The sequence below is a fragment of the Scyliorhinus torazame genome, chromosome 22 (genome assembly GCF_047496885.1).
Source record: "Scyliorhinus torazame isolate Kashiwa2021f chromosome 22, sScyTor2.1, whole genome shotgun sequence".
Taxonomy (NCBI): domain Eukaryota; kingdom Metazoa; phylum Chordata; class Chondrichthyes; order Carcharhiniformes; family Scyliorhinidae; genus Scyliorhinus; species Scyliorhinus torazame.
In genome coordinates, this window is record NC_092728.1 from 103,479,219 (window position 1) to 103,505,157 (window position 25,939).

The 25,939-nt window shown below is 51.2% G+C and overlaps 1 protein-coding gene across 6 annotated transcripts in view; it reads left to right on the forward strand.

Annotated features, from left to right (window-relative positions):
- Positions 1-25,939, forward strand: part of LOC140399294 (endophilin-B2-like) — a 134,890-nt gene that overhangs the window by 34,639 nt on the left and 74,312 nt on the right. For all 6 annotated transcript variants that reach the window (XM_072488784.1, XM_072488781.1, XM_072488783.1 and 3 more), the window contains exon 2: positions 17,342-17,483. In XM_072488784.1, the coding sequence (XP_072344885.1) occupies positions 17,342-17,483 (142 nt within the window). The remainder of the gene's footprint in view (positions 1-17,341; positions 17,484-25,939) is intronic.

The window sequence follows — 25,939 nt, forward strand, 5'->3', positions numbered from 1 at the left end:
GGTCTTTGATTATGCTGCTTGCTTTCCCCAGGCAACAGGAGGTGTAGATGGAGTCAATGGATGGGAGGCAGGTTTGTGTGATGGACTGGGCTGTGTTCACGACTCTCTGAAGTTTCTTGCGGTCATGGGCCGAGCAGTTGCCATGCCAGGCTGTGATGCAGCCAGATAGGATGCTTTCTATGGTGCATCTGTAAAAGTTGGTAAGAGTTAATGTGGGCATGCTGAATTTCCTTAGTTTCCTGAGGAAGTATAGGCGCTGTTGTGCTTTCTTGGTGGTTGCGTCGACGTGGGTGGACCAGGGCAGATTTTTGCTGATGTACACGCCTAGGAATTTGAAACTGCTAACCATCTCCACCTCGGCCCCGTTGATGCTGACAGGGGTGTGTACAGTACTTTGCTTCAAAGAACAAAGAACAAAGAAATGTACAGCACAGGAACAGGCCCTTCCTGAAGTCAATGACCAGCTCTTTAGTTTTGCTGGCATTGAGGGAGAGATCGTTGTCGCTACACCACTCCACTAGGTTCTCTATCTCCCTCCTGTATTCGGACTCATCGTTATTCGAGATCCGGCCCACTATGGTCGTATCGTCAGCAAACTTGTAGATGGAGTTGGAACCAAATTTTGCCACGCAGTCGTGTGTGTACAGGGAGTAGAGTAGGGGGTTAAGTACGCAGTCTCTCGGGGCCCCAGTGTTGAGGACTATTGTGGAGGAGATGTTGTTGTTTATTGTTACTGATTGTGGTCTGTGTGTATGTCTCTCTCTCTCTTACTCTCAGCCTCTGGTGCTCTGTATCTCTGTCTGCCTGTCTCTCTCTCTCTCTCTCTCTCTTTCTCTGACTCATTGGGCGGGATTCTCCGGCTGCGTCCGCCCGGCGACCGGAGAATCCCGCCCGAGGTCCATGGATTTCCCCATTGTCGGCGTCTCGCCTGTGGAGTTCCTGCGGGGCGAAAGAATCCAGCCCGTTATCTCTCTGTGCGCCTCACCCTCTTGCTCTCTCTGTCTCTCCACTATGTGTATGAGATGTGCCATCAATGAACACAAGTCGAGTAGTGAATGTAACTGAGGCTTTAATAAACTAAACAGAAAGCCTCCTGGCCTCGGATCCCGAACTGGGGCAGAGGCGGAGACCAGCCACCTTTATACCGAGCCCGAGGGGAGGTGGAGACCAGCCACCTTTATACCGAGCCCGAGGGGAGGCGGAGACCAGCCACCTTTATACCGAGCCCGAGGGGAGGCGGAGACCAGACACCTTTATACCGAGCCCGAGGGGAGGCGGAGACCAGCCACCTTTATACCGAGCCCGAGGGGAGGCGGAGATCAGCCACCTTTATACCGGGCCCGAGGGGAGGCGGAGACCAGCCACCTTTATACCGAGCCCGAGGGGAGGCGGAGACCAGCCACCTTTATACCGAGCCCGAGGGGAGGCGGAGCCATCAGGCAGTGATTTACCACATTACATATAATACAGTAGCCGTTTACCACAATACACATATTATATACTACAGTGGTTCGGAGCCAGCAGGGACAAGCCCAGGCATGTAACAATACAACAGTACAAGACAATACAATACAGTGGTTTACCACATTATGTATTACTGTCGGTAAGCAGACTGCCTATGGGCCGGGTAAGCTCTCTATTGGCAGGGCCTGCCAGAAGAGGCTCTGTCTGCCCTCATGGCTGGACAGAAAATATCAGAGGGTTCCGGAGCCTGAGATGGGACGATATTTATCTCTCATGAGACCATAAGATGTAGGAGCAGAAGTAGGCCATTCGGCCCATCAAGTCTGGCTCCACCATTCAATGAGATCATGACTGATCTGATGTGATAATCCTCAACTCCACTTCCCCCGCCTTATCTCAATAACCCTCGATTCCCTGACTGATTAAAAATCTGTCTATCTCTGCCAAGAACATACTTAATGACCCAGCTTCCCCAGCTCTCTGCGGTAAAGAATTCCACAGATTCACTCCCCTCTGAGAGAAGACATTCCTCCACATCTCTGTTTAAATGGGTGACCCCTTACTCTGAGATTATGCCCTCTGGTCCTTGTCATGATATGCAGACATGTAGATAATGATATACAGACAGGCAGCTAATGAACACAGAGAACAGGACATGACCAATGAGCAAGCAGGACACTCAGGGGTGGTATCTCCCTATAAAAGGCACGAGGCACTCACACTCCGCCTCTTTCCACTGATGAAAATCGACAGAGTGAGTCAGGGTGTATGTACAGTATCACACCTCCAGCACGTGGCTAAGAGCTAGTTTGGTTCAGTCAGACGGAGTAACCACACTTAGGTTAGCAGAGAGTCGAACTCATAGAGAACTGTGCTACTGGTTCAATAAATCAGATTGGACTAACTTCAAGGTCTGGAGTATCTTTTGGTTAAAGCTGCATCCAGTTGCAGCCCGTGTTATCCCAGAGTACATAACACAACAGTCCTAGACTCTCCCACAAGGGGAAACAACCTCTCGGCATCGACCCTGTCGAGCCCTCTGAGAATCTCCTATGGACCCCCTGAATGGCTACTTTTAGTTTCTGAGCTCATTTTCAGTTTGTCTAACTGAATGGAATAGATTTTATTTTGGCGGGGGCAGTTGAGTACTGTCGGTCCCGCTGATACATCAAAGGCAAACGCTGTCAAAGCAAATTACTGCGGATGCTGGAATCTGAAACAAAAACAGGAAATGCTGGACCATCTCAGCAGGTCTGACAGCATCTGTGGAGAGAGAAGGGGACTAACGTTTCCAATCTGGGTGACTCTTTGTCAAAGGAAACTGCGTTGGGTGTGCCTGGCAGGGGGAAATAATTCAGACGCACAATTCCGAGTAAACTTGAAGATCTTTTGCCCGTGGAGCCTTGTTATACTCATGTCCCTGGACTGAACGGATTCGCCTCAATCGCTCGCAGTCCATCGTGCCGTCTGCCTCTCGGTCCTTAGCTTCGGGCAGACTGTAGAAAAGGACTGGAACTCATTTCTGTCCCCTCTACCACATTTCTATCCAAGATCTTGGGTGTTTCTGATACAAGTTGCAATAAATGAAAATCTCTCCATCGGAATCAGTAAATGCCACCTGCAAGTAGCACAGTGGTTAGCACTGGATGCCTCACAGCGCCAGGGTCCCGGGTTCGATCCCCGGCTTGGGTCACTGTCTGTGGGGAGTCTGCACGTTCTCCCCGTGTCTGCGTGGGTTTCCTCCGGGTGCTCCGGTTTCCTCCCACACATCCCCAAAGACGTGCTTGTTGGATGAATTGGACATTCTGAATTCTCCCTCCGTGTACCCGAACAGGCGCCGGAGTGTGGCGACTGGGGGCTTTTCACGGTAACTTCATTGCAGAGTTGATGGAAGCCTACTTGTGACAATAATAGAGATTATTATTAAAAAGTGGAAAATGTGGTTGTGCGCCCAGTGAGTTTACGTACAGCTTGGCTAGGAATGTGGGGGGTTTAAAGTGTGGAGATGTATATCTGGAAATTGCTGGGTATTTGCGTGGGTGTGGGTCAGCATTGCGTAAAGAAGGAGCTAATGCTTGTAAATGAAGAACGGTTGATCAGTTTGATAAGGTGCCTCGTAAATGACCAGTAAAGCAGCCTGTCAAAGTTCGATTCTGTATATCTAACAGGACCTGGTTAAAACAACAGCCACTTACTGTACTTTTGGAGTTATAATTTCAGTTATAATTTTAAGATTTAAACCTTTTACATCATGTTGCCTCGAGAACTTTGGTTTTGATATACAGTTGCTGAATTAAATGTCTTCCCTGCGTTTTTCCTTCCCTCGTTTCCCCCTCTTTGCTTTGGTGATGGGGACGGTGGACTGGGGGCCCCTCCCACACACACAATGTGACCGTCGCTGGCTCGGCCAGCATTTGTTGCCCATCCCTGGTTGCTCGCGAGAAGGTGGTGGCGAATCGCCTTCTCGAACCGCTGCAGTCCCCGGGGTGTAGGTACACCCACCGTGCTGTTACGAAGGCACTCGAAGCAGTGTGGATATTCAAGATCTTAAACCAGCCCATCATTGATGACCCAGTGCTTCAGCCCTGGGAGTGATCGTGGCACATTTACAGGAGAATGTTGCTCTGTTACAGACGCACTGCACAAGAAAGAGGCCACAATAAAAGCAAATTACTGCGGACGCTGGAACCTGAAACAAAAGAGAAAATGCTGGAAAATCTCAGCAGGTCGGGCAGCATCTGTAGGGAGAGCTAATGTTTCGAGTCCGATGCCTCTGTCAAAGCTAACAGACAGAGAAAGTGGGAAACCGGGTGCTAATGGCCACAGAAACCAAGGGGAAAGCGTGCGAATGGCAGTCCCCAGAGAGAACAAAAGATGTGAAAGGTCAAACAGCAGAGAAACTAACATCAGAGGATGAACTGTAGATGTGGGTCCACATCAAAGGGGAGAAAGGTTAAGGGAAGGTGGATAAGATTGGGGGTGGGGCTCGAGACAGAAAGAGGCCAATTGGCCCGGTTTCGATCAATTAGTCCCACTCTCCCTGCCCGTTCTTCATGAACCTTTGGGGCTATGTTGGGGAAATTCTTGCTGGAAAGGGAGACGTGTTGCTGAAGCTCTTGGTCGCCTACTCATCAGGACAAAGACAAGAATGCCAAATTTCAAACTGTTATACAACAATCTATACTACAGGAGGAGATTGTTGTGATCCTTTGAAATTTGGCATTCTTGCATTTGTCCTGCTGGACGAAAGAACATTCCTCTCTGTTCAGCAATATTCTGGTTCTGTTCTGGTGGCCAGGCGACTGTTCCCTTTCCAAGTGGAGATCCAGTTCTCCTTTATGAAAGTTCCTGTTGAATCTGCTACCACCGCCCTTTCAGGCAACGCATTCTCCATCACAACAACTTGCTTGGTATAATTTCTTTTTTTAAAAACCCTCTGCCTTTTGCTTTTCTGCCAATTATTTCCGAGGTGTACCCCTGGTTATCGACACCCCGCCGATGGAAACAGTTTCTCCTTCTTTACTCTATCCAAGTCCCTCATGATTTTAAAAGCCTGCATTAAATTCCCCCTTGAGCTGCTCGAAGGAGAACTTCTCCAGTCTCCTCACAGAGAATATTTTGACAAATGTAGAATATTCTGTTATTAAATTTCCGTATTTCACCTCCTGCTGTTCAAAAATCAGCTGTTTGTGGCTCTCCAAAGAATTCTTTTAGATCGAATTAGTTTCCTAATTCATCTTTTCTAATGTCTTAAAGAACAAAGAACAAAGAAAAGTACAGCACAGGAACAGGCCCTTCGGCCCTCCAAGTCTGTGCCGACCATGCTGCCCGTCTAAACTAAAATCTTCTACACTTCCGGGGTCCGTATCCCTCTATTCCCATCCTATTCATGTATTTGTCAAGATGCCCCTTAAATGTCACTATCGCCCCTGCTTCCACCACCTCCTCCGGTAGCGAGTTCCAGGCACCCTCTGTGTAAAAAAACTTGCCTCGTACATCTCCTCTAAACCTTGCCCCTCGCACCTTAAACCTATGCCCCCGAGTAATTGACCCCTCTACCCTGGGAAAAAGCCTCTGACTATCCACTCTGTCTATGCCCCTCATAATTTTGTAGACCTCTATCAGGTCGCCCCTCAACCTCCGTCGTTCCAGTGAGAACAAACCGAGTTTATCCAACCGCTCCTCATAGCTAATGCCCTCCATACCAGGCAACATTCTGGTAAATCTCTTCTGCACCCTCTCTAAAGCCTCCACATCCTTCTGGTAGTGTGGCGACCAGAATTGAACACTATACTCCCAAGTGTGGCCTAACTAAGGTTCTATACAGCTGCAACATGACTTGCCAATTGAGTCGATAACAGACAGAATGTGACAGAAGATAAAACAGCCTCTGCGATACACAGTTAGGACGCAGTTTGCAAGAGTTAATTGTCTACACGTTGCGGCTTTTCACCTGGGATCTGTTGTTTATGTTTTTTGTGCAGAATCGTGGCAAACAGCCGCCAAACGCCTTGGCATGAACTTCTGCTGGTTAGATTATATTGAACCTTAGCACTGCTGTCTCACGGCGGCGACGTCCCCGGTTCGAATTGCGGCCCTGGTCAATGTCCGTGTGGAGTTTGAACATTCTCCCCATGTTTGTGTGGGTTTCGCCCCCACAACCCAAAGAACCACAACGCTAAATTGCCACTCAATTGAAAAAAATGAATTGGGTACCGTAAAAAAAAAAATTTTTTTTTAATTACATTGAACCAATCCGAGTTCCTTCAAATCTTGCATTCTCCCCTTTTAAAAAAAACTTGGCTAACGTCTTTCGCTGACCGGCTGCGTGAAGGATTGACCTTCATTCTTGGCCCAGAGGTGTTAGGGCTGAACATAAGCAGTGACTTGTTAATAGCGAGTACTCTCGGGGCAGCACGGTGGCGCAGTGGGTTAGCCCCGCTGCCTCACGGCGCCGGGGTCCCAGGTTCGATCCCGGCTCTGGGTCACTGTCCGTGTGGAGTTTGCACATTCTCCCCGTGTTTGCGTGGGTTTCGCCCCCACAACCCAAAGAGGTGCCGGGTAGGTGGATTGGCCACGCTAAATTGTCCCTTAATTGGAAAAAATTAAAAAATAGCGAGTCCTCGAGGGGCATTTATCGGACATTTTGCAAGCCTTGGATTTGCCGCTGGTGTTTAATCCGAGATAATCTGGTGGGATTCCAAGACAGCATGGCTGACTGTGGGTTCTCTCCTCATTCCGGGGGGGATTATCCGTTTGGACTTAAATTCTGCTTCCATGATCGAGGGGATCCAATTGATGAAATGTTTAAATAATACATCGAAAAAGAGGCAGGGGGGAGGGGGTGGAAATGTTGGCAATCTGTCATTTTTAATTGCAATCAATCCAAATCTCTGCTCCCTAATTCCCAACTCACACCAAGTTCTGTTCAGCCATCGCCCCGGGAGCACTGATGTCCGCCCAGGCGCACGTTACTATTATTCCTATCGTGTAACAACGAGAGGCGGCGGTGTAGTGGTATTGTCACTGGGCTAGTAATCCAGAGACCCAGAGTCATGCTCCGGGGACACAGGTCCAAATCCCACCACCGCCGACGGTGAAATTTGAATTCAGTAATTAAAAATCTGGAATTACAAGTCCATGAAACCATTGTCGATGGACGTAAAAACCCATTTGGTTCACTAATTCTCTTTAGGGAAGGACATCTGCCGTTCTTACCCGGTCTGGCCTACAGGTGACTCCAGACCCGCAGCAATGCGGTTGAGTCTTAACATCCCCCTCAAGGACGTGGGTGGATGCCCTGGGGAGGGCGAACTCTTCCTCCTCTTGCTCGAGGCTCAGCCTCAGACAATTTAAGGTGCTGCATAAGGCTCACGTGACCGGGGCGAGGATAAGCCGGTTCTTTGGGGGTGAGGACAGGTGTGTTAGGTGCTCCGGGAGCCCAGCAAACCACACCCACATGTTCTGGGCGTGCCCAGCGATGGAGGAATTTTGGAAAGGCGTAGCGAGGACGGTGTCGAGGGTGGTAGGATCCAGGGTCAAGCCGGGCTGGGGGCTCACAATATTTGGGGTGGCAAAGGAGCCGGGAGTGCAGGAGGCAAAAGAGGCCGGAATTCAGGCCTTTGCGTCCCTGGTAGCCCGGCGAAGGATTCTTCTTCAGTGGAAGGATGCGAGGCCCCCAAGCGTGGAATCCTGGATCAACGATATGGCGGGGTTTATTAAATTGGAGAGGGTGAAATTTGCCTTGAGGGGATCGGTGCAAGAGTTCTTTACGCGGTGGCAACCGTTCTTAGACTTCCTGGCAGAACGGTAGACAATGGTCAGCAGCAACCCGCGGCGGGGGGGGGGGAGGGGGTGGTTAGTTTGTTTGTCTTGAGTGGGCGTGTATATTTGCTTTTGTGTTGTTGGAGGCTGTTAATTTATTATTTATGTATATGGGGGGGGGGGGAGGGTTATTCTTTCCTTTCTGTTTCGCGTTTCACGACGGCGCAAACAGGGCCCGGACACAACCTATTCTGGCCCCCACAGGGGGCCAGCGGAGCGATTCACGCCGCTCCAGCCTCCTTGTGCGGCGGCAAATGGGTGCCGCGCCAACATGCGCAGTTGGGCAGCGCCGCCCTGCGCATGCGTGGGGAACGTCCTATGCACGGGGCCGGTATTCTGGGGCTGCGCGTGGAAGGAAGCAGGCCCGGGGAGGGGGGGGGAGAGGCCGGCCCACCAATCGGTGGGCCCCGATCACGGGCCAGACCCCATTGGATGCCAACCCGCTGAAGGAGGCCCCCCCCCCCACAGGCCGCCCCCCAGCGTCCCCGCCGGCAGCGACCAGGGGTGGACGGCGCTGGCGGGAACCTTTCATGTCGTAGCGGCCGCTCGGCCCATCCGGGCCGGGGAATTGCCGCTCGCTGGTTCTCCGAGCGGCCCGGTGCGAATCGCACGCCGCCGGTTTCCGGGGGGGGGGGGGGGGGAGAATCGCGTGCGGGGGTCGGGGCAGCGTGGTGCGATCCGCGCGGTGCCCCGGCGATTCTCCCACCCGGCGTGGGGGGGGGGGGGGGGGGATCGCGCCCAATGTCTTTGATCAGAAACATTGAAAACAGCACCTTGCAAATATTGACTTTATTAATGATTGATTCTTAAATTGTTGGGCCACATTATTCTTTGGCCTAAGGAGGGACTTGAACACACAGCTCCTGGCCCAGATACAGGGATTGCACCAAGACGCACCCTCCCTCCTGATCAGGTTATCCAAATGTTCAAATATTTTTTAAAATCCCATTAAATTGTTATTTTGCGTGTTCTTTCTGAGGTCTCACCTTCTGTTCCGCTCGGTTGCAGTTTGTTTGGCTGCCAGTTCTTGTGTTCAAGTGACGGTTCAAATTACTGACTTTGGAACAGGATCCGTCCATAATTATTAAAGTAACAAATGCTGTTTGAATATATCTGAAAATATTCAATTTAAAATGGTACACAGTAGCCTTTCACTCACACACTGACCCACACCCCCTCATACTGACTGACCCACACACCCTCATACTGACTGACCCACACCCCCTCATACTGACTGACCCACACACCCTCCTACTGACTGACCCACACACCCTCATACTGACTGACCCACACACCCTCATACTGACTGACCCACACACCCTCATACTGACTGACCCACGCATAGAATCCCTACAGTGCAGAAGGAGGCCATTCGGCCCATCGAGTCTGCACTGATTATCCGGAAGAACACCCTACCTAGCCACTCTCCTCCCCATTATTCCCCTAACCCCACTTAACCTGCACATCTTTGGACTGTGGGAGGAAACTGGAGCTTCCGGAGTGACACCCTCACGCAGACCCGGGGAGAAAGTGCAAACTCCACACAGTCACCCAAGGCGGGAGGTAGCAGTACCACCTTCACACCCACACACGGACACACACACGTAACATACTGATGCTCACATGTGACACACCTACTAACACGCAAACTCAACGTACTGACACATGCACAGAATGACTGATACACATACTTATTGACACACACACACACATAACACACGCACTTACCCTCCTGAACAGCTATCAGTTTATCTTAATGTTGAAATGTTTTTTTAAATTAAATTGTTATTTTGCGTGTTCCTTCTGGAGTCTCACCTTCTGTCTCGCTCGGTTAGATTGTTTGACTGCCAGTTCTCCTGTTCAAGTGACAGCTTAATTTAAATATCCATAAGACAGCCTTTGGAATGGTATCAGTCTATGTTTATTAAAGATAAAAACACATATTTAAAGTACAAAGTAGCCTTTCTCGCACACACAAACCCACATACTGACTGTCACACTCAGATTGACACATCGGGGCAGCACAGTTGGTTAGCACAGTTGCTTCACAGCTCCAGGGTCCCAGGTTCGATTCCCGGCTTGGGTCACTGTCTGTGCGGAGTCTGCACGTTCTCCCCGTGTCTGCGTGGGTTTCCTCCGGCTGCTCCGGTTTCCTCCCACAGTCCAACGATGTGCAGGTTAGGTGGACTGGCCGTGATAAATTGCCCTCAGTGTGAAATGAAATGAAATGAAAATCGCTTATTGTCACAAGTAGGCTTCAAATGAAGTTACTGTGAAAAGCCCCTAGTCGCCACATTCCGGCGCCTGTTCGGGGAGGCTGGTACGGGAATTGAACCGTGCTGCTGGCCTGCTTTAAAAGCCAGCTCTTTAGCCCTGTGCTAAACCAGCCCCTGAGGTGGGGATAGGGTGGAGGCGTGGGCTTCAGTGGGGTGCTCTTTCCGAGAGCTGGTGCAGACTCGATGGGCTGAATGGCCTATTTCTGCACTGCAAATTCTATATGCATACTGACTGCTGTAGATACGCTCACACGCTGACGCACTCGCACGCTGAGACGTACCCTCATACTGCCTGATGCACACGCACAAGCCCACACACTGACACACACATGCTGACCCACACACACATAGAACCTCTCGCTCTCTCTCTCTCTCACACACACACACACACACGCTTGCTGAGCGAGGCAAACTGGGATGTGACAGCACATTCCTGTAACATCCCAGCTCAGCTGATCTATGTTTACAATCTCTTGAGTTATCCGCCACTGATTGTACCAGCGCCTTGTTTATTTGTGGCAACAATCACGTGGTGCATTCCCAGTGAGTTACATCTTGATGTGTTTGTTGTAGAATGTCACCGTAACATTTAATTAAGTGCTGCCTACCCTCCTGAAATTGAAGATTAATCTTCGCGACACAAAAAACAATAATTGTGGCTTTTTAAAAAAAAACGTATTTTCCTTGTAATTTTCTTTGGCGGAGTTTTGTTTAATCTTAAAGATGTTGTATTTGGGGGGTGATTTTTTTTGACCCGTGGTCAGGAATCTGTGCAGACGATCGAGATGAACCTGCTGCCCAGGTTCCTCTTCCTGTTCAGATCCATTCCGATCTACATCCCCAAGCCTTCTTCAACTCATTAGAAAAACTGATCATGGCGTTTGTCTGTGTGGTGGTGGGGGAGGAAGACCCTAGGATCCCCACAAAGGTACTGCAGAGAATGGGAACCATGGGGACGGGGGGGCGTGGCCCTCCCAAACCATCAATATTACCCACTGGGCGGCAACTGCGGAGAGGGGTAAAGGGGTGGATAAAGGAGTCAGCAGCCGAGTCGGTATGAATGGAGGATGGCTCCTGGACGCGGACCTCCCTCTGAGACCAAGACTGTGCTTCCATCCCCATCAAACAAACACTCGACGAACCCAGTGGTGAAAGCAACACTTCAGTCGTGGAACCAACGGCGACAGCACTTCGGATTAACTAAAATGTCCGTTAAGGCCCCCATCTGCAATAACCACAGGTTCGCACCAGCGCCAATGGACGCCACCTTCAAAAGGTGGAGACAGGACGGAGGACGCTGACAGTTCGGGACTTCTGTACTGACAACACTCGAGGAACTGACCGAGGAGTTGCAGCTGATGGGGGAAACGAGCTAAGATACATGCAGGCCGAAACATCTTACATAGGAAAACAAAAACATACCCACGACCACTGTAACAATCACTGTTATTGGACTTGCTGGACGCAGACATCTTGGGGAGGGGTAACTGTGGGGACCTGTATGGGTGATTACTGGGAAAGGTACACTCTCCACTGGATGAGAAGAGAAAAGTGGAGATAGATCTAGGGTTTGAAATAGGGTGGGGACTCTGGAAAGAAGCACTGAACAGGATCAACTCCACCTCCACGTGCACAAGGCTAAGCCTAATGCTGCTGAAAGTGGTTCGCCGAGCCCACTTAACCAGGCACTGATCTCCTTGATCCTGAAGCGGGACAAGGATCCCCTGCAATGTTAGTCTTACAGACCGATTTCCTTGCTAAATGTAGATGCCAAGGTGCTGGCGAAGGACTTAGCCACGAAGATTGAGGATTGTGTGCCGCAGATCATCCATGAAGACCAGATGGGGTTTGTGAAGGGGAGACAGTTGAACGCGAATGTGCGGAGGCTTTTGAACGTTATCATGATGCCGGCGAGGCAGGGGGAGGCGGAGATAGTGATGGTGATGGACGCTGAGAAAGCCTTCGATAGGGTAGAGTGGGGGTACCTGTGGGAGGTGCTGAAGAGGTTTGGGTTTGGGGAGGGGTTCGTCAGGTGGGTTAGGCTGTTGTATGAGGTCCCGATGGCAAGTGTGGCCACAAACAGGAGGAGGTCCGAGTACTTTCGGTTGCACCGAGGGACGAGACAGGGGTGTCCCCTGTCCCCCCTGCTCTTTGCACTGGCGATTGAACCCCTGGCGATTGAACCCCTGGCTATGGGACTGAGGGAGTCGAGGAACTGGAGGGGGTTAGTGCGTGGTGGGGAGGAGCATTGGGTGTCGCTTTATGCGGACGGCCTGCTGCTGTATGTGGCGGACCCGGTGGGAGGAATGCCGGAGGTAATGAGGATTCTTAGGGAATTCGGGGACTTTTCAGGGTACAAGCTCAATATGGGGAAGAGCGAGCTGTTCGTTGTTCAGCTAGGGGACCAGGAGAGGGGGATTGGTGAGCTCCCACTAAAAAGGGCGGAGAGGAGCTTCAGATATTTGGGGGTCCAGGTGGCCAGGAGCTGGGGGGGGCCCTGCATAGGCTTAACTTTACAAGGCTGGTGGAGCAAATAGAGGAGGAGTTCAAGAGGTGGGACGCGTTGCCGCTGTCCTTGGCGGGTAGGGTGCAGTCAATCAAAATGACGGTGCTCCCAAGGTTTTTGTTCCTGTTCCAGTGCCTCCCCGTGTTTATCCCGAAGGCTTTTTTCAGGCAGGTTAACAGGAGTATAATGGGGTTTGTGTGGGCGCGAGGGACTCCGAGGGTGAGAAGGGTGTTCCTGGAGCGGAGTAGAGATAGGGGGGGCTGGCGCTGCCCAACCTCTGTGGGTACTACTGGGCCGCCAATGCGACAATGGTGCGCAAGTGGGGGTGATGGAGGGGGAGGGGGCTGCATGGAAGAGGCTGGAGACGGCGTCCTGCGTGGGTACGAGTCTGGGGGCACTGGCAACGGCGCAGCTGCCGCTCCCTCCAAGGAGGTATACCACATGCCCGGTGGTGGTGGCGGCCCTCAAAATGTGGGGGCAGTGGAGGCGGCATAGGGGGGAAGTTAGGGCCTCGGCGTGGACCCCATTACGGGGGAACCACCGGTTCGCCCCAGGAAGAACAGGTGGAGGGTTTTCGGGGTGGCACAGGGCAGGGATACGAAAGTTGGGGGACCTGTTTGTGGACGGGAAGTTCGCGAGCTTGGGTGAGCTGGAGAAGAAGTACGGGCTCCCCCCGGGGAACACCTTCAGGTACTTACAGGTAAGGGCGTTTGCCAGACGGCAGGTGGTGGAATTCCCACGGCTGATGCCACACACAGTACAGGACAGAAGAGGGGACGTGGGCAGATGCCCTAGGGAGGGTGAACTCTTCCTCTTCATGCGCGAGGCTCAGCCTCATACAGTTTAAGGTGCTGCACAGGGCACACATGACCGGGACAAGGATGAGCCAGTTCTTTGGGGGTGAGGACAGGTGTGTTAGGTGCTCAGGGAGCCCAGCAAATCACACCCATATGCTCTGGGCATGCCCAGCGCTGGAGGAATTTTGGAAGGGCGTAGCAAGGACGGTGTCGAGGGTGGTAGGATCCAGGGTCAAACCGGGCTGAGGGCTCGCAATATTTGGGGTGGCAGAGGAGCCGGGAGTGCAGGAGGCGAAAGAGGCCGGAATTCTGGCCTTTGCATCCCTGGTAGCCCGGCGAAGGATTCTCCTTCAGTGGAAAGTTGCGAGGCCCCCAAGCGTGGAATCCTGGATCAGCGATATGGCAGGGTTCATTAAATTGGAGAGGGTGAAATTCGCCTTGAGAGGGTCGGTACAAGGGTTCTTTATGCGGTGGCAACCGTTCTTAGACTTTCTGGCAGAACGATAGACATTGGTCAATGGCAGCAGCAGCTCGAGGGGGGGGGGGGTTTACTTTATTTTTGTTTATGTTATTTACACTGGAAGGGTCTGAGGGGGTGTGTACACCTGTTGTCTTAAGTCGGGGTGTTAATGTTAATTTATTATTTATGTACAGTGAGGGGGAGGGGTTTGGGGGGGTTGCTTTTTTAGATTGTGTTTTGTACTTAACCCTGTTGGGTTTCTTTTTCATTTTGTTATTGATATTTTATGAAAACCTTTAATAAAATTTTTTTTTTTTTTAAAAGAAGGTAAAATAAGAATCCCAACAAACTCAAACAGAAGGGAGGGGCGGGGGGGGGGGAGGGAGGGGGGGGGGGAATAAAGAGGCATCGAGCCCAACCACGTCCAACGAATAATAAAATACACGGCGTCACACCAACCAAACTGGAACAGGATGTAAGAACCGATGAGGGAGGAAGGCACACCAGACGACTAGAAGGGGAGGGGGCCAGGGTGAAAAGAGGGAGGCAGTGGACCCAGTTAGAGATGAACGCCTACTGGAGAAAATAAAACCAGAAGCGGCGACCATTGTAAATAAGAAAAGATGTAAATAATGGAAGAAAAAACGATTGTATATATATTTTTGTTTTCAATATTTGTTCACGCTTACCTTCTGTATAATATGAAAAATGCTTAATAAAACATTTTTTATAAAAAAGGAATCCTCCAACTGCTCCAATTGTGGAAGAAGTGTTTGCTTTCTGATTGGGTGGGAGTGTTTGCTTTCTGATTGGGTGGGAGAGTTTGCTTTCTGATTGGGTGGGAGTGTTTGCTTTCTGATTGGGTGGGAGTGTTTGCTTTATGATTGGGTGGGAGTGTTTGCTTTCTGATTGGGTGGGAGTGTTTGCTTTCTGATTGGGTGGGAGTGTTTGCTTTATGATTGGGTGGGAGTGTTTGCTTTCTGATTGGGTGGGGCACTATCTGGATTGATGTTTGGGACAACCAATGGCAGTGGTTTGGGGTCTGGCCAATGGGGGGTGAGACATCTTGAATCCTCCAGGAATATGTCCAAACGGAGTTGGCACCTCCCCAGGGCCTGGTCCTTCACCTCCCCAGGGCCTGGTCCTTCACCTCCCCAGGGCCTGGTCCGTCACCTCCCCAGGGCCTGGTCCGTCACCTCCCCAGGGCCTGGTCCGTCACCTCCCCAGGGCCTGGTCCGTCACCTCCCCAGGGCCTGGTCCGTCACCTCCCCAGGGCCTGGTCCGTCACCTCCCCAGGGCCTGGTCCGTCACCTCCCCGGCCTGGTCCGTCACCTCCCCGGCCTGGTCCGTCACCTCCCCGGCCTGGTCTGTCACCTCCCTGGCCTGGTCCGTCACCTCCCCGGCCTGGTCCTTAACCCCCTCCTCCCCGGCCTGATCCTTAACCCCCTCCCCCCCCCGGCCTGGTCCGTCCCCTCCCCCCCCCCCCCCCGGCCTGGCCCTTAAGCCTCTCCCCCCCCCCGGCCTGGTCCTTAACCCCCTCCCCCCCGGCCTGGTCCGTCACCTCCCCGGCCTGGTCCATCACCTCCCCGGCCTGGTCCTTAACCCCCTCCCCCCCCGGCCTGGTCCGTCCCCTCCCCCCCGGCCTGGTCCGTCACCTCCCCGGCCCGGTCCTTAACCCCCTCCCCCCCGGCCTGGTCCGTCACCTCCCCAGCCTGGTCCGTCACCCCCTCCCCGGCCTGGTCCGTCACCTCCCCAGCAAATCATTGCCAAGAGACCATAATTTAGAAGAATTTAAGTATTGATCTGCAACATTTCTCATTCTGTTGAGGTCGACCTGGCATTGAAGGTGGGACTGGAACAAGCCCCTTTTTTTATTTTTTGTTGCTTATGAAGCCATGAGTCTGGCATTTCTCTGCGCTGAGCTCCTAGGGACAATACCGGCTCCTCGAGCACCTTCCCGTCCAGCTGCTCGGTGATTGAGTGCAACTGAGAACTCGCATTTTTGAGGATAAGGCGGGGGAGTGGACTTTGAGTGCTCTTTCAGAGGGTCAGTTCAGTCTCAATGGGCCGAATGGCCTCCTTCTGCACTGTCAGGCTATTTATTCTAAGACCGGGTAATGTCAAACTGCGATCCACACACACACTGAGATGAAGATGACAGCCACTCATTCTGGGCAGAGAAGATCGTGTTTCAAGATCAAGGCCAGAATAGCTGGCATTTTGCAACTACTCCTCATTCCTGTGCTGATACCATGTGTCAGAGAGCTGTAGGACACCAGAACGCCTCAGCAGAGTTTACATTAAAGATTATAAACTAATGCTTATTTTAATCTGAAAACTTCATGTGATGTAGGAAATGTTCAACATCAAAGAAATAATCTTCCCAGTCATGCACTTTACCTCTTCTTTGCCTCTAACACTCTGTCTCCTCTCCCCCTCTCCTCCTCTCCGTCTCGCTCCTCTGTCTCACTCCTCTCCCCCTCTCCTCCTCTCCGTCTCGCTCCTCTTCCCCTCTCCTCTTCATCTCGCTCCTCTCCCCCTCTCTTCCTCTCTGTCTCGCTCCTCTCCTCCTCTCCGTCTCGCTCCTCTGTCTCGCTCCTCTCCCCCTCTCCTCCTCTCCATCCAGCTCCTCTCCCCCTCTCCTCCTCTCTGTCTCGCTCCTCTCCTCCTCTCCGTCTCGCTCCTCTGTCTCGCTCCTCTCCCCCTCTCCTCCTCTCCGTCTCGCTCCTCTCCCCCTCTCCTCCTCTTCATCTCACTCCTCTCCGTCTCTCTCTGCCTCTCTTTCTGTCTCGCCCTCTCCTTCCGTCAATCTCTCTCATCTTTACTAGTTGGGGAGTCTTGGCCTAGAGTGTTTAATCTAAAAATGAGAGCCAGATCCGCCATGATCACTGAATAGTGGGATGGGCTTGATGGCTGAATGACCTCTTCCTGTTCTAATTACAAACTGTTATTTTATTCAGAAGAAACCAGGTTTTTTCTTGTTTATCGTGAATATGTTGAGAGTCACTCGCTCACATGTGCGAGTAAACAGCGATCATCAGACTAATCGGATTGTCTCAAATTCCGACCAACCCGTTTGATACGAGTTTTACAGTGACCCTGTTGTGTGATGAATAATGATTTGTCATCTGTTGACCAATTGTCAAAGAATATTACTTTTGTATTGTTGAAAAAGACACGTTGTTGAAGCTCGGCAGTTTATTGACTGCCATCAGTTGACTGGTGCATGCTCCATGGTAACGCGTCTACCAATCAGAGTCCACTTGTCAACCAATCATCACTCTCTTCTCATGCAGCATAAATTGTTGTTCCCTTTACATTCAGCGAATTGTCCTGGTGAGTGCAAGATGAAATGTTTTGACAACATGTGGGGGGGGGGGGGGGGTTTCAAGCCATACTCAAGTACGACGATGAACATTTTGTTTAGTTGTTCACCAGCCAGTGGCGTAGGGTTGTTTGAGGGTTCGAGCGCCTGTGCGCGGATTCACGTTGTCTCACACGGTTTCTCTCCCAGTTCACAGGGGAGAAGCTTGGACAGGCGGAGAAAACCGAGCTGGACGCGCACTTTGAGAACCTGCTGAGCCGTGCCGACAGCACCAAGAACTGGACAGAGAAGATCCTCCGTCAGACCGAAGTGTTGCTGCAACCCAACCCAAGTAAGGCCGAGGGCGGGGTTCGCAATCTGTCACTTTGCCGCGCCCCCTCGGGCGAGATTCCAGACCCGTTAAAAATTCCGTCAGGGTGAAACTGGGGTGGGACCTGCGTTGGGAGAGGAGGGGAAACCTCTTTTCACGGGATGGGTGGTGGGAATGTGGAATTCCGTCCCACTAAAAGCAGTGGATGCTCGGTCAACTCCTCCTTTGAGTACCGCGTCCATGCTTTGGCAACAGCATCTTCCACTGGATTGGTTCATGGTTACAATCGGCAATGTACCGCCGTGGTTTTCCATTGCTTTCGGCAGTATGACTGACCAGGAAACTGGGTCTCGCCCCCACAACCCAAAGATGTGCAGGTTAGGTGGATTGGCCACGCTAAATTGGCCCATAATTTGAAAATAAATGAATTGGGTACTCTAAATTTATATTTAAAAAATGATCTGCACCACTAACCATGCCAGCCAGATGTGGAAGTTACAGCAACGAAACAGGTCGTTGGGTTCAACTGGTCCCTGCTGGACTTCATGCTCCACACCAGCCTCCTCTCGCACTTCTCCAGCTCACCTGTTAACGCATTCTTCTATTCCTTTCTCGCCCGAGCATTTCTCTGGCTTTCCCTGAGAGGCAAGCCTGCAATTTGCCTCAGCGACACCTCTTGAAGCTGCCCTCTTTAATCCTGCTCGCTGCAGGCTTTATCTGGTCTGCTGGGCTTCTGCGTGGGCCTGACATTAAATTATCACTGTCATGATTGTTTGGTCTCCGACTGAGTTGAGGCATTTTCTTTCCAGATTAAATTGTAAAGTGACCTTTTCTGGATCTGTCATTGTGGCCTGCACGTGAGCAACACGCAGTGGGGAGCCTGTGCCCTCCTCCCTGGGGAACTCTGTGCTCCGATCATCAGCCTTGTGAAGCTGATAAATTGCATTTGTCCCTCGACAGGAGGAACAAGGGCTGGTCGTGGGCCATTATCCAGCTCGAGCCAGCACTGCTATTCAATGAGCTCAACTCCACCTTCTCGCACCAATCTCCGTGCCCATGATGGTTCCCAAATATCTACCCTGACCTCTGTCTAGAACTCAGCAGTGAGCACCCTCCGCCATCTGGGAATGCGAATTCCAAAGACTCTCAACTCCCCCAGTGAAGAAATTTATCCCCATCTCTGTCCCAAATGGCGGCCCTCGGTTGAGAATGTGACCCCGTGTTCCAGGCGCCCAGTAACGTTGAGGGAGTTTACAGGTTCCCTGGCATTTCTTTTGGGTTGTACTGGGATCTGGAACCATGGGGGTCAGGTCGGGGGTCAGGTTGGGCTGCTCACTCGCTGCCTGTTGCCAAGAGGCACCGATAGTTCTAACACCAGTTGGAAACTAATTATCGCTCATGTGGCTTTGGGAGGAAAATGAATGGCTTGCGTTTACATAGCACCTATCGCACCCTCCGGACATCCTTCGCTTTCCTCGAGCCTGTTAGTCTTTCCTAAGGGTTAAACCCTCTCAGTTCTGGTATTGTCATGGTGAGTCTGGTTCTGTCAATTATCAAAGGATGTTTTCCATTTGGAATTTGGGACTTTATTTTCCAGTTTTCAGTCTGTCGCGCCCCATGACATTTGACTTCCTCTAATGATTTGTCAGTACCCTCTCAAATTTCCTGCCTTGCCTTTCTTTTTTGCCCAATTAATTTTTTCCAATTAAGGGGCAATTTAGCGTGGCCAATCCACCTAACCTGCACATCTTTGAGTTGTGGGGGCGAAACCCACACAGACACGGGGAGAATGTGCAAACTCTACACGGACAGTGACCCAGAGCCAGGATCGAACCTGGGACCTTGGCGCTGTGAGGCAGCAGTGCTAACCACTGTGCCACCATGCTGCCAGTGCCTTGCCTTTCTAAGTCCCCCTGGATATAGTTCAGGTGTCCATGGGGGTTTAATGGTTCTCAGGCTATCTAGAATTTCACTTATACCAAAGTATACAGTTTGTGTCCTTCGATGGTGGACAGGTGGTGTGTCATTAACCTTCTTCCTAGTAAATGCATGTTCCAACAAGTTGACAATCTCCCTCACTCTCTCCTCTCCGCTCTACCTCTTGCTTGCTCTCTCGTTTTCTCTCCCCCTTGTTCTTGTCCTCATGCATGCTCTCTCTGCTCTCTCTGCTCCCGCTCTCTCCTTCTTGTTCTCACGCACTCTGCTCTCTCTCTCTCTCTCAATCTTGTTCTCGTTGTCACATGCCCTCTTTCTCTTGCTGACTCTACTCTCTCGCTCTCTTTTCCTCTCGTTCTCACGCGCTCTCCATCTCTCGCTCTCGTTCTCACGCGCTCTCCATCTCTCGCTCTCGTTCTCACGCGCTCTCCATCTCTCGCTCTCGTTCTCACGCGCTCTCCATCTCTCGCTCTCGTTCTCACGCGCTCTCCATCTCTCGCTCTCGTTCTCACGCACTCCCACTCTCTTGATTTCACACGCACTCGTTGCAGTGTAAACTCTTGTTGACAGCAACATCCCCCACCTTACAACCGTCATTTCCGAGTACCCCATTCATTTTTTCCAATTCGGGGGCAATTTAGCGTGGCCAATCCACCTAACCTGCACACACATTTTGGGTTGTGGGGGCGAAACCCACGCAAACACGGGGAGAATGTGCAAACTCCACACGGACAGTGACCCAGAGCCGGGATCGAACCCGTGTCCTCGGCGCCGTGAGGCAGGAGGGCTAACCCACCGAGCCACCGTACTGCCCTCAACCTTCATTTCAAATTTGTTGCATTTTCATTGTGAGAAAATGTTTTGCTTACCTTGTCTCTACGACTCTTGTGTGTTCCCACGTTTCTGTGCTCCTATAATTCTGTATTTTCCACCATCCCCAATTTCTGTCCCTCCTACGTGGGCTGCTTTCCTTTCAGCTTCCGGGGTCCTAAGCTCTGGGATTCCCTCGATAAACCTTTCCATCTCTCCTCCTTTCCCTCTTTCTTTATGATGCTCCTTGAAGCCTCCCTCTTTCTCCAAACCTTTGATCACCTGTCCCTTCCTTACTCATAATCCACACTTATTTGATAAACTCCTACGATTTCCTTGAGGTACTGGGGAATGTTAAAAATGTACATAAATCCAACTTGTTTGTCCAAAGTACTGTTTTCGTCTAATAATCCATGTCCTGCCTCTCTCTCGTCCCCCATCTCCAACATGTTGGTACCAATCTCTGGTCTGCTGTGTCTGAATTGCCCCCCTCAAATATTTCCTTTATTGGGAATTTTATGTGGTTCGAGGCTGATAATAAAATCCCACCTCGAGGGTACAAACCTGCTCAACGTCGCTCATTATTTCCCACCGTCAGCATTGCAAATTGTTTCTACATTTTTATATCAAACACTTTTTCTTTTATTTTCCACGGTGGGTGAGTCCCTTTGAACCAACAGAAGGAAAGAATGTCAGTCACCTTTCAGGGACATCCTCAAAGTGTTTGCGGACCAGTGAAGTACCTTTTGAAGTGTGGCCACCTGCAGTAACACCAGGAAACACAGGGGCCAACTTACGTCAAATGATTCTCGTCAAAGGATTAATCCCCTTGTGATAGCTCAATGTCCCGGTGGGAGCAATCTGACCTCATTTTCCAAAATAATTCATTTATGGCATGTGGGCACCTCTCCAGGTACCGCCCATCCCTAATTGCCCTTGAGCTGAGCATCTCGCTCGGCCATTTCCGAGGGCATTTATGAGTCGACCACATTGCTGTGTGTCTGGAGTCACATGTCGGCCAGACCGGGTAAGGACGGCAGATTTCCTTCCCTAAAGGACATTAATGAACCAGACGGATTTTTACGACAATTGTTTCATGGTCATCGTTAGATTTTTATTCCGGAGGCTGGCACGGTGGCACAGTGGTTGGCACCGCGCCAGGGATCCGGGTTTAATTCCGACCTCGGGTGTCGATGTGGAATTTGCTCTTTCTTCCCGTGTGTGCGTGGGTTTCCTCCGGGTGCTCCGGTTTCCTCCCACAGTCCAAAGATGTGCAGGTTAGGTGGATTTACCATGATAAGTTGGCCCCTAATTGTTATAACCTGTCTGCTTACCATTGGCTGGGGACTAATGACAATCCCACAATCCTATGGGAGTATGAGCTTCCCCAATGAGGGGGGGGCGGAGAAACCATTAGTAAACTCCCAAGTATAAATAAAGCTGGCCAGTTTGGAACCAGCAGGAAGGAGTGTGCAGCAAGGGAAGTTGCTGCTGCTGTTATATATGTATGTTATTGTAAATAAATGTTATTACTTTGTATCCTTAAAACTCGTGCTGGATTCTTCATGGCCCTCACTAAACTAATAATAACAATAATAATAATCTTTATTGTCCCAAGTAGGTTTACATTAACACTGCAACAAAGTTACTGTGAAAATCTCCTAGTCCCCACATTCCGGCGCCTGTTCAGGTGCACGGAGGGAGAATTCAGAATGTCCAATTTACCTAACATGCGCATCTTTCTGGACTTATGGGAGGAAACCGGAGCACCTGGAGGAAACCCATGCAGACACTGGGAGAGCGTGCAAACTCCACACAGACAGTTACCCTGGGAATCGAACCCGGGTCCCTGGCACTGTGAAGCAACAGTGCTAACCATTGTGCTACCTTGCTGTACCGTGGGGTTACGGAGATAGGGTGAGGGGGGGGGTGGTTGGGCCTAGGCAGGGGGCAAAATGAAAGATTTCTATTCCAGAGATCATGTGCCACGGTGGGAATTGAATCCAGACCCCTAAAGCATGACCCTGGGTCTGTAGATCACTAGCCCAATACCGCCCCCTCTGGAGGGGGAGGGGGGGGCGGCACGGCCTTGTGAGCCAACCTTCTGTGCAAGTTAACACTTTTAAAAAATTTTATTCTGTGCACATCGAATAACCAACAATAAGAATAAACATGTAGGGTTCCCATGGTTACTCTTACACCTTAATTTGCCTTATGACATAAAAAGGAATTGGTTGTGCAGGATTGCGGGGAGGGGGGGGGTGTTGGTGGGAGGGAGATGGTGTGCTGGGACTAACTGCATAGTGCTTTCAATGAGTGAGCACAGTTATGATGAATGGCCTCTTCCGTGCCGTGTGACTTCTCCTTACTCCTGTGGTGGGATTTGAACTGGTGTCTCCAGAATATTAGTCCAGGTCTCTGGCGTCTCCAGAATAGTAGTCCAGGCCTCTGGTGTCTCCAGAATATTAGTCCAGGCCTCTGGTGTCTCCAGAATATTAGTCCAGGCCTCTGGATTACGGGTTTTAATAACATAATCACTGGTAATTCCGACCTCGGATGTCGATGTGGAGTTTGCACTTTCTCCCCGTGTCTGCGTGGGTTTCCTCCGGGTGCTCCGGTTTCTTCCCAAAGATGTGCAGGTTAGGTGGATTGGCCATGCTAAATTGCCCTTCATGTCCCCAAAAAAAGGTGCGGTGGGGTTATTGGGTTACGGGGATAGGCTGGACGCATGGGCTTAAATAAGATGCTCTTTCCAAGAGCTGGTGCAGACTCGATGGGCCGAATGGCCTCCTTCTGCACTGTAAATTCTATAATCACAACTCCGCCGTATCACTGGAGAAGGAAATTTGGGTGTAAAACTATGTTGGGTTCTCTTCAAAAGACGGCGAGGAGTTGGCAAGAACGGTGGGGATTGTGTGCACCATGGCCGAGGAGTAAAGATGTGTTCCATTGATGTAGGCATGGTGGGGGGCGGGAGGGGGTTTCAGCCATGATCTCATTGATTGGAGGAGCAGCCATAATGGGCCGAATGGCCTACTTCTGCTCCTACGTCTTATGGGGGTGGACCTATGGGGGTGAGCCGTTAGGCTGTCAGCAGAGACATCTCGCTGGGCTCTCCTCCCACAATGTAACGGAACTGCTGCTGGGGGCAGGAGGTCCCACCTCCGTCACCACACCCAGAGTCCCACCTCCCAGCTGCTGGTGCTGCTTCTCTCAGTCAGGACGCAGGAGGGAGGGGCTTCCTTTTTAAAAACAAAACTACCCGAGGAATATTTTCATAAGATAATGTCAGGGGAAGAACGTCCTAATACTCTGCTTTTGTTACCATGACAACCACCTGCTGATTGTGGAGTAAGCGTGAGTAATGATCAGAAATAATATGTGGGGAGGGACTTGGGCTAAGGAACAGAGAGGAGGTTGGGGGAGGAGGCTGCCTGGGGGCGGGCCGGTGGAGGCGCAGAGCATGGGCTGGCGGCGGGCCCAAAAAAGACGATGGCTGATCGGCGAGGGGGGGGCAATGAGCCCCCCAACTAGGCTGATCATCTGGAATGTTCGAGGATTAAATGGGCCGGTCGAGAGGGCACGTGTGTTCACGCATCTTATAGGGGACTGAAGGCGGACGTGGTAATGTTGCAGGAGACGCACCTCAGAGTAACTGACCAGATTAGATTGAGGAAAGGCCGGGTCAGTCAGGTCTTCCAGTCGGGACTAGATTCAAAGACTAGAGGGGTCGCGATCCTGATCAACAAGCGGGTGGTGTTTGAGGCGGGTAGAATAGTCTCGGATGTGGGAGGTCGGTACATTATGGTCAGTGGGAAACTGGAGGGGGTGCGGGTGGTATTAGTAAATGTGTATGCGCCAAATTGGGATGATGTGGAGTTTATAAAGAGGATGCTGGAGAAGATGGGGAAAGAGGGGTGCTGCCCCCGACGATGTCACAGGCCACGATTTCGCTGATTCTGAAGCGGGACAAGAACCCGGAGCTGTGTGGGTCCTACAGGCCGATATCCCTGTTGAATGTGGATGCTAAATTGCTGGCCAAAATTTTGTCCTCCAGGATTGAGGATTGTGTTCTTGTCATTATTGGGGAGGACCAGACGGGGTTTGTTTAGGGTAGGCAGTTGGTGGCCAATGTAAGAAGGTTGTTAAACGTGATCATGATGCCCCCGGAAGGTAGGGAGGTGGAGGTAGTGATCACAATGGACGCAGAGAAGGCTTTTGATCGGGTAGAATGGGATTATCTGTGGGAGGTACTGGGGCGGTTCGGATTTGGGCGGGGCTTTATTGACTGGGTCAGGTTGCTGTATCAGGCTCCTGTGGCAAGCGTACGGACGAATAGGACAACATCGGACTATTTTAGTCTGCACCGGGGGACGAGACAGGGATGCCCCCTCTCCCCACTGTTGTTCGGGCTAGCTGTAGGGCCGTTGGTAATTGCACTGAGAGCCTCAAGGGGCTGGTCCGGGGGGGTGGGGGATTGGAGGAGGGATGGAGGAGCACAGAGTCTCGCTCTATGCAGACGACCTGCTTCTGTATGTATCAGACCCAATAGAGGGGACGGATGAAATCATGAGGATTCTAGGGGAATTTGGCCGGTTTTCGGGGTATAAGCTAAATATGGGGAAAAGTGAGATGTTTGCAGTCCAGGCCAGGGGACAGGAGAGGCGATTGGGGGAGCTGCCGTTTAGATTAGTAGGGGGAAGCTTTAGGTACCTAGGCATTCAAGTGGCGCGGGAATGGGACCGGCTGCATAAATTAAATCTGACCAGACTAGTAGACAAAATGAAGGATGATGTTCGGAGATGGGACGCGCTCCCGTAGTCATTAGCTGGGAGGGTGCAGACGGTGAAGATGACGGTCCTCCCGAGATTCCTGTTCGTGTTTCAATGTCTCCCATCTTTATCCCACGGTCCTTTTTTAAACGGGTCAACAAAGTGATCACTGACTTTGTTTGGGCGGGCAAGATCCCGCGAGTAAGGAAGGTAATGCTTGAGCGGAGTCGGGGAGAGGGCGGGCTGGCGCTGCCAAATTTTTGTAACTATTACTGGGTGGCGAATATAGCCATGATCAGGAAGAACAAAGAACAAAGAAAAGTACAGCACAGGAACAGGCCCTTCGGCCCTCCAAGCCCGTGCCGACCATGCTGCCCGACTAAACTACAATCTTCTACACTTCCTGGATCCGTATCCTTCTATTCCCATCCTATTCATATATTTGTCAAGATGCCCCTTAAATGTCATTATCGTCCCTGCTTCCACTACCTCCTCCGGTAGCGAGTTCCAGGTACCCACTACCCTCTGCGTAAAAAACTTGCCTCGTACATCTACTCTAAACCTTGCCCCTCTCACCTTAAACCTATGCCCCCTAGTAATTGACCCCTCTACCCTGGGGAAAAGCCTCTGACTATCCACTCTGTCTATGCCCCTCATAATTTTGTATACCTCTATCAGGCCGCCCCTCAACCTCCTTCGTTCCAGTGAGAACAAACCGAGTTTATTCAATCGCTCCTCATAGCTTATGCCCTCCATACCAGGCAACATTCTGGTAAATCTCTTCTGCACCCTCTCTAAAGCCTCCACATCCTTCTGGTAGTGTGGCGACCAGAATTGAACACTATACTCCAAGTGTGGCCTAACTAAGGTTCTATACAGCTGCAACATGACTTGCCAATTCTTATACTCAATGCCCCGGCCAATGAAGGCAAGCATGCTGTATGCCTTCTTGACTACCTT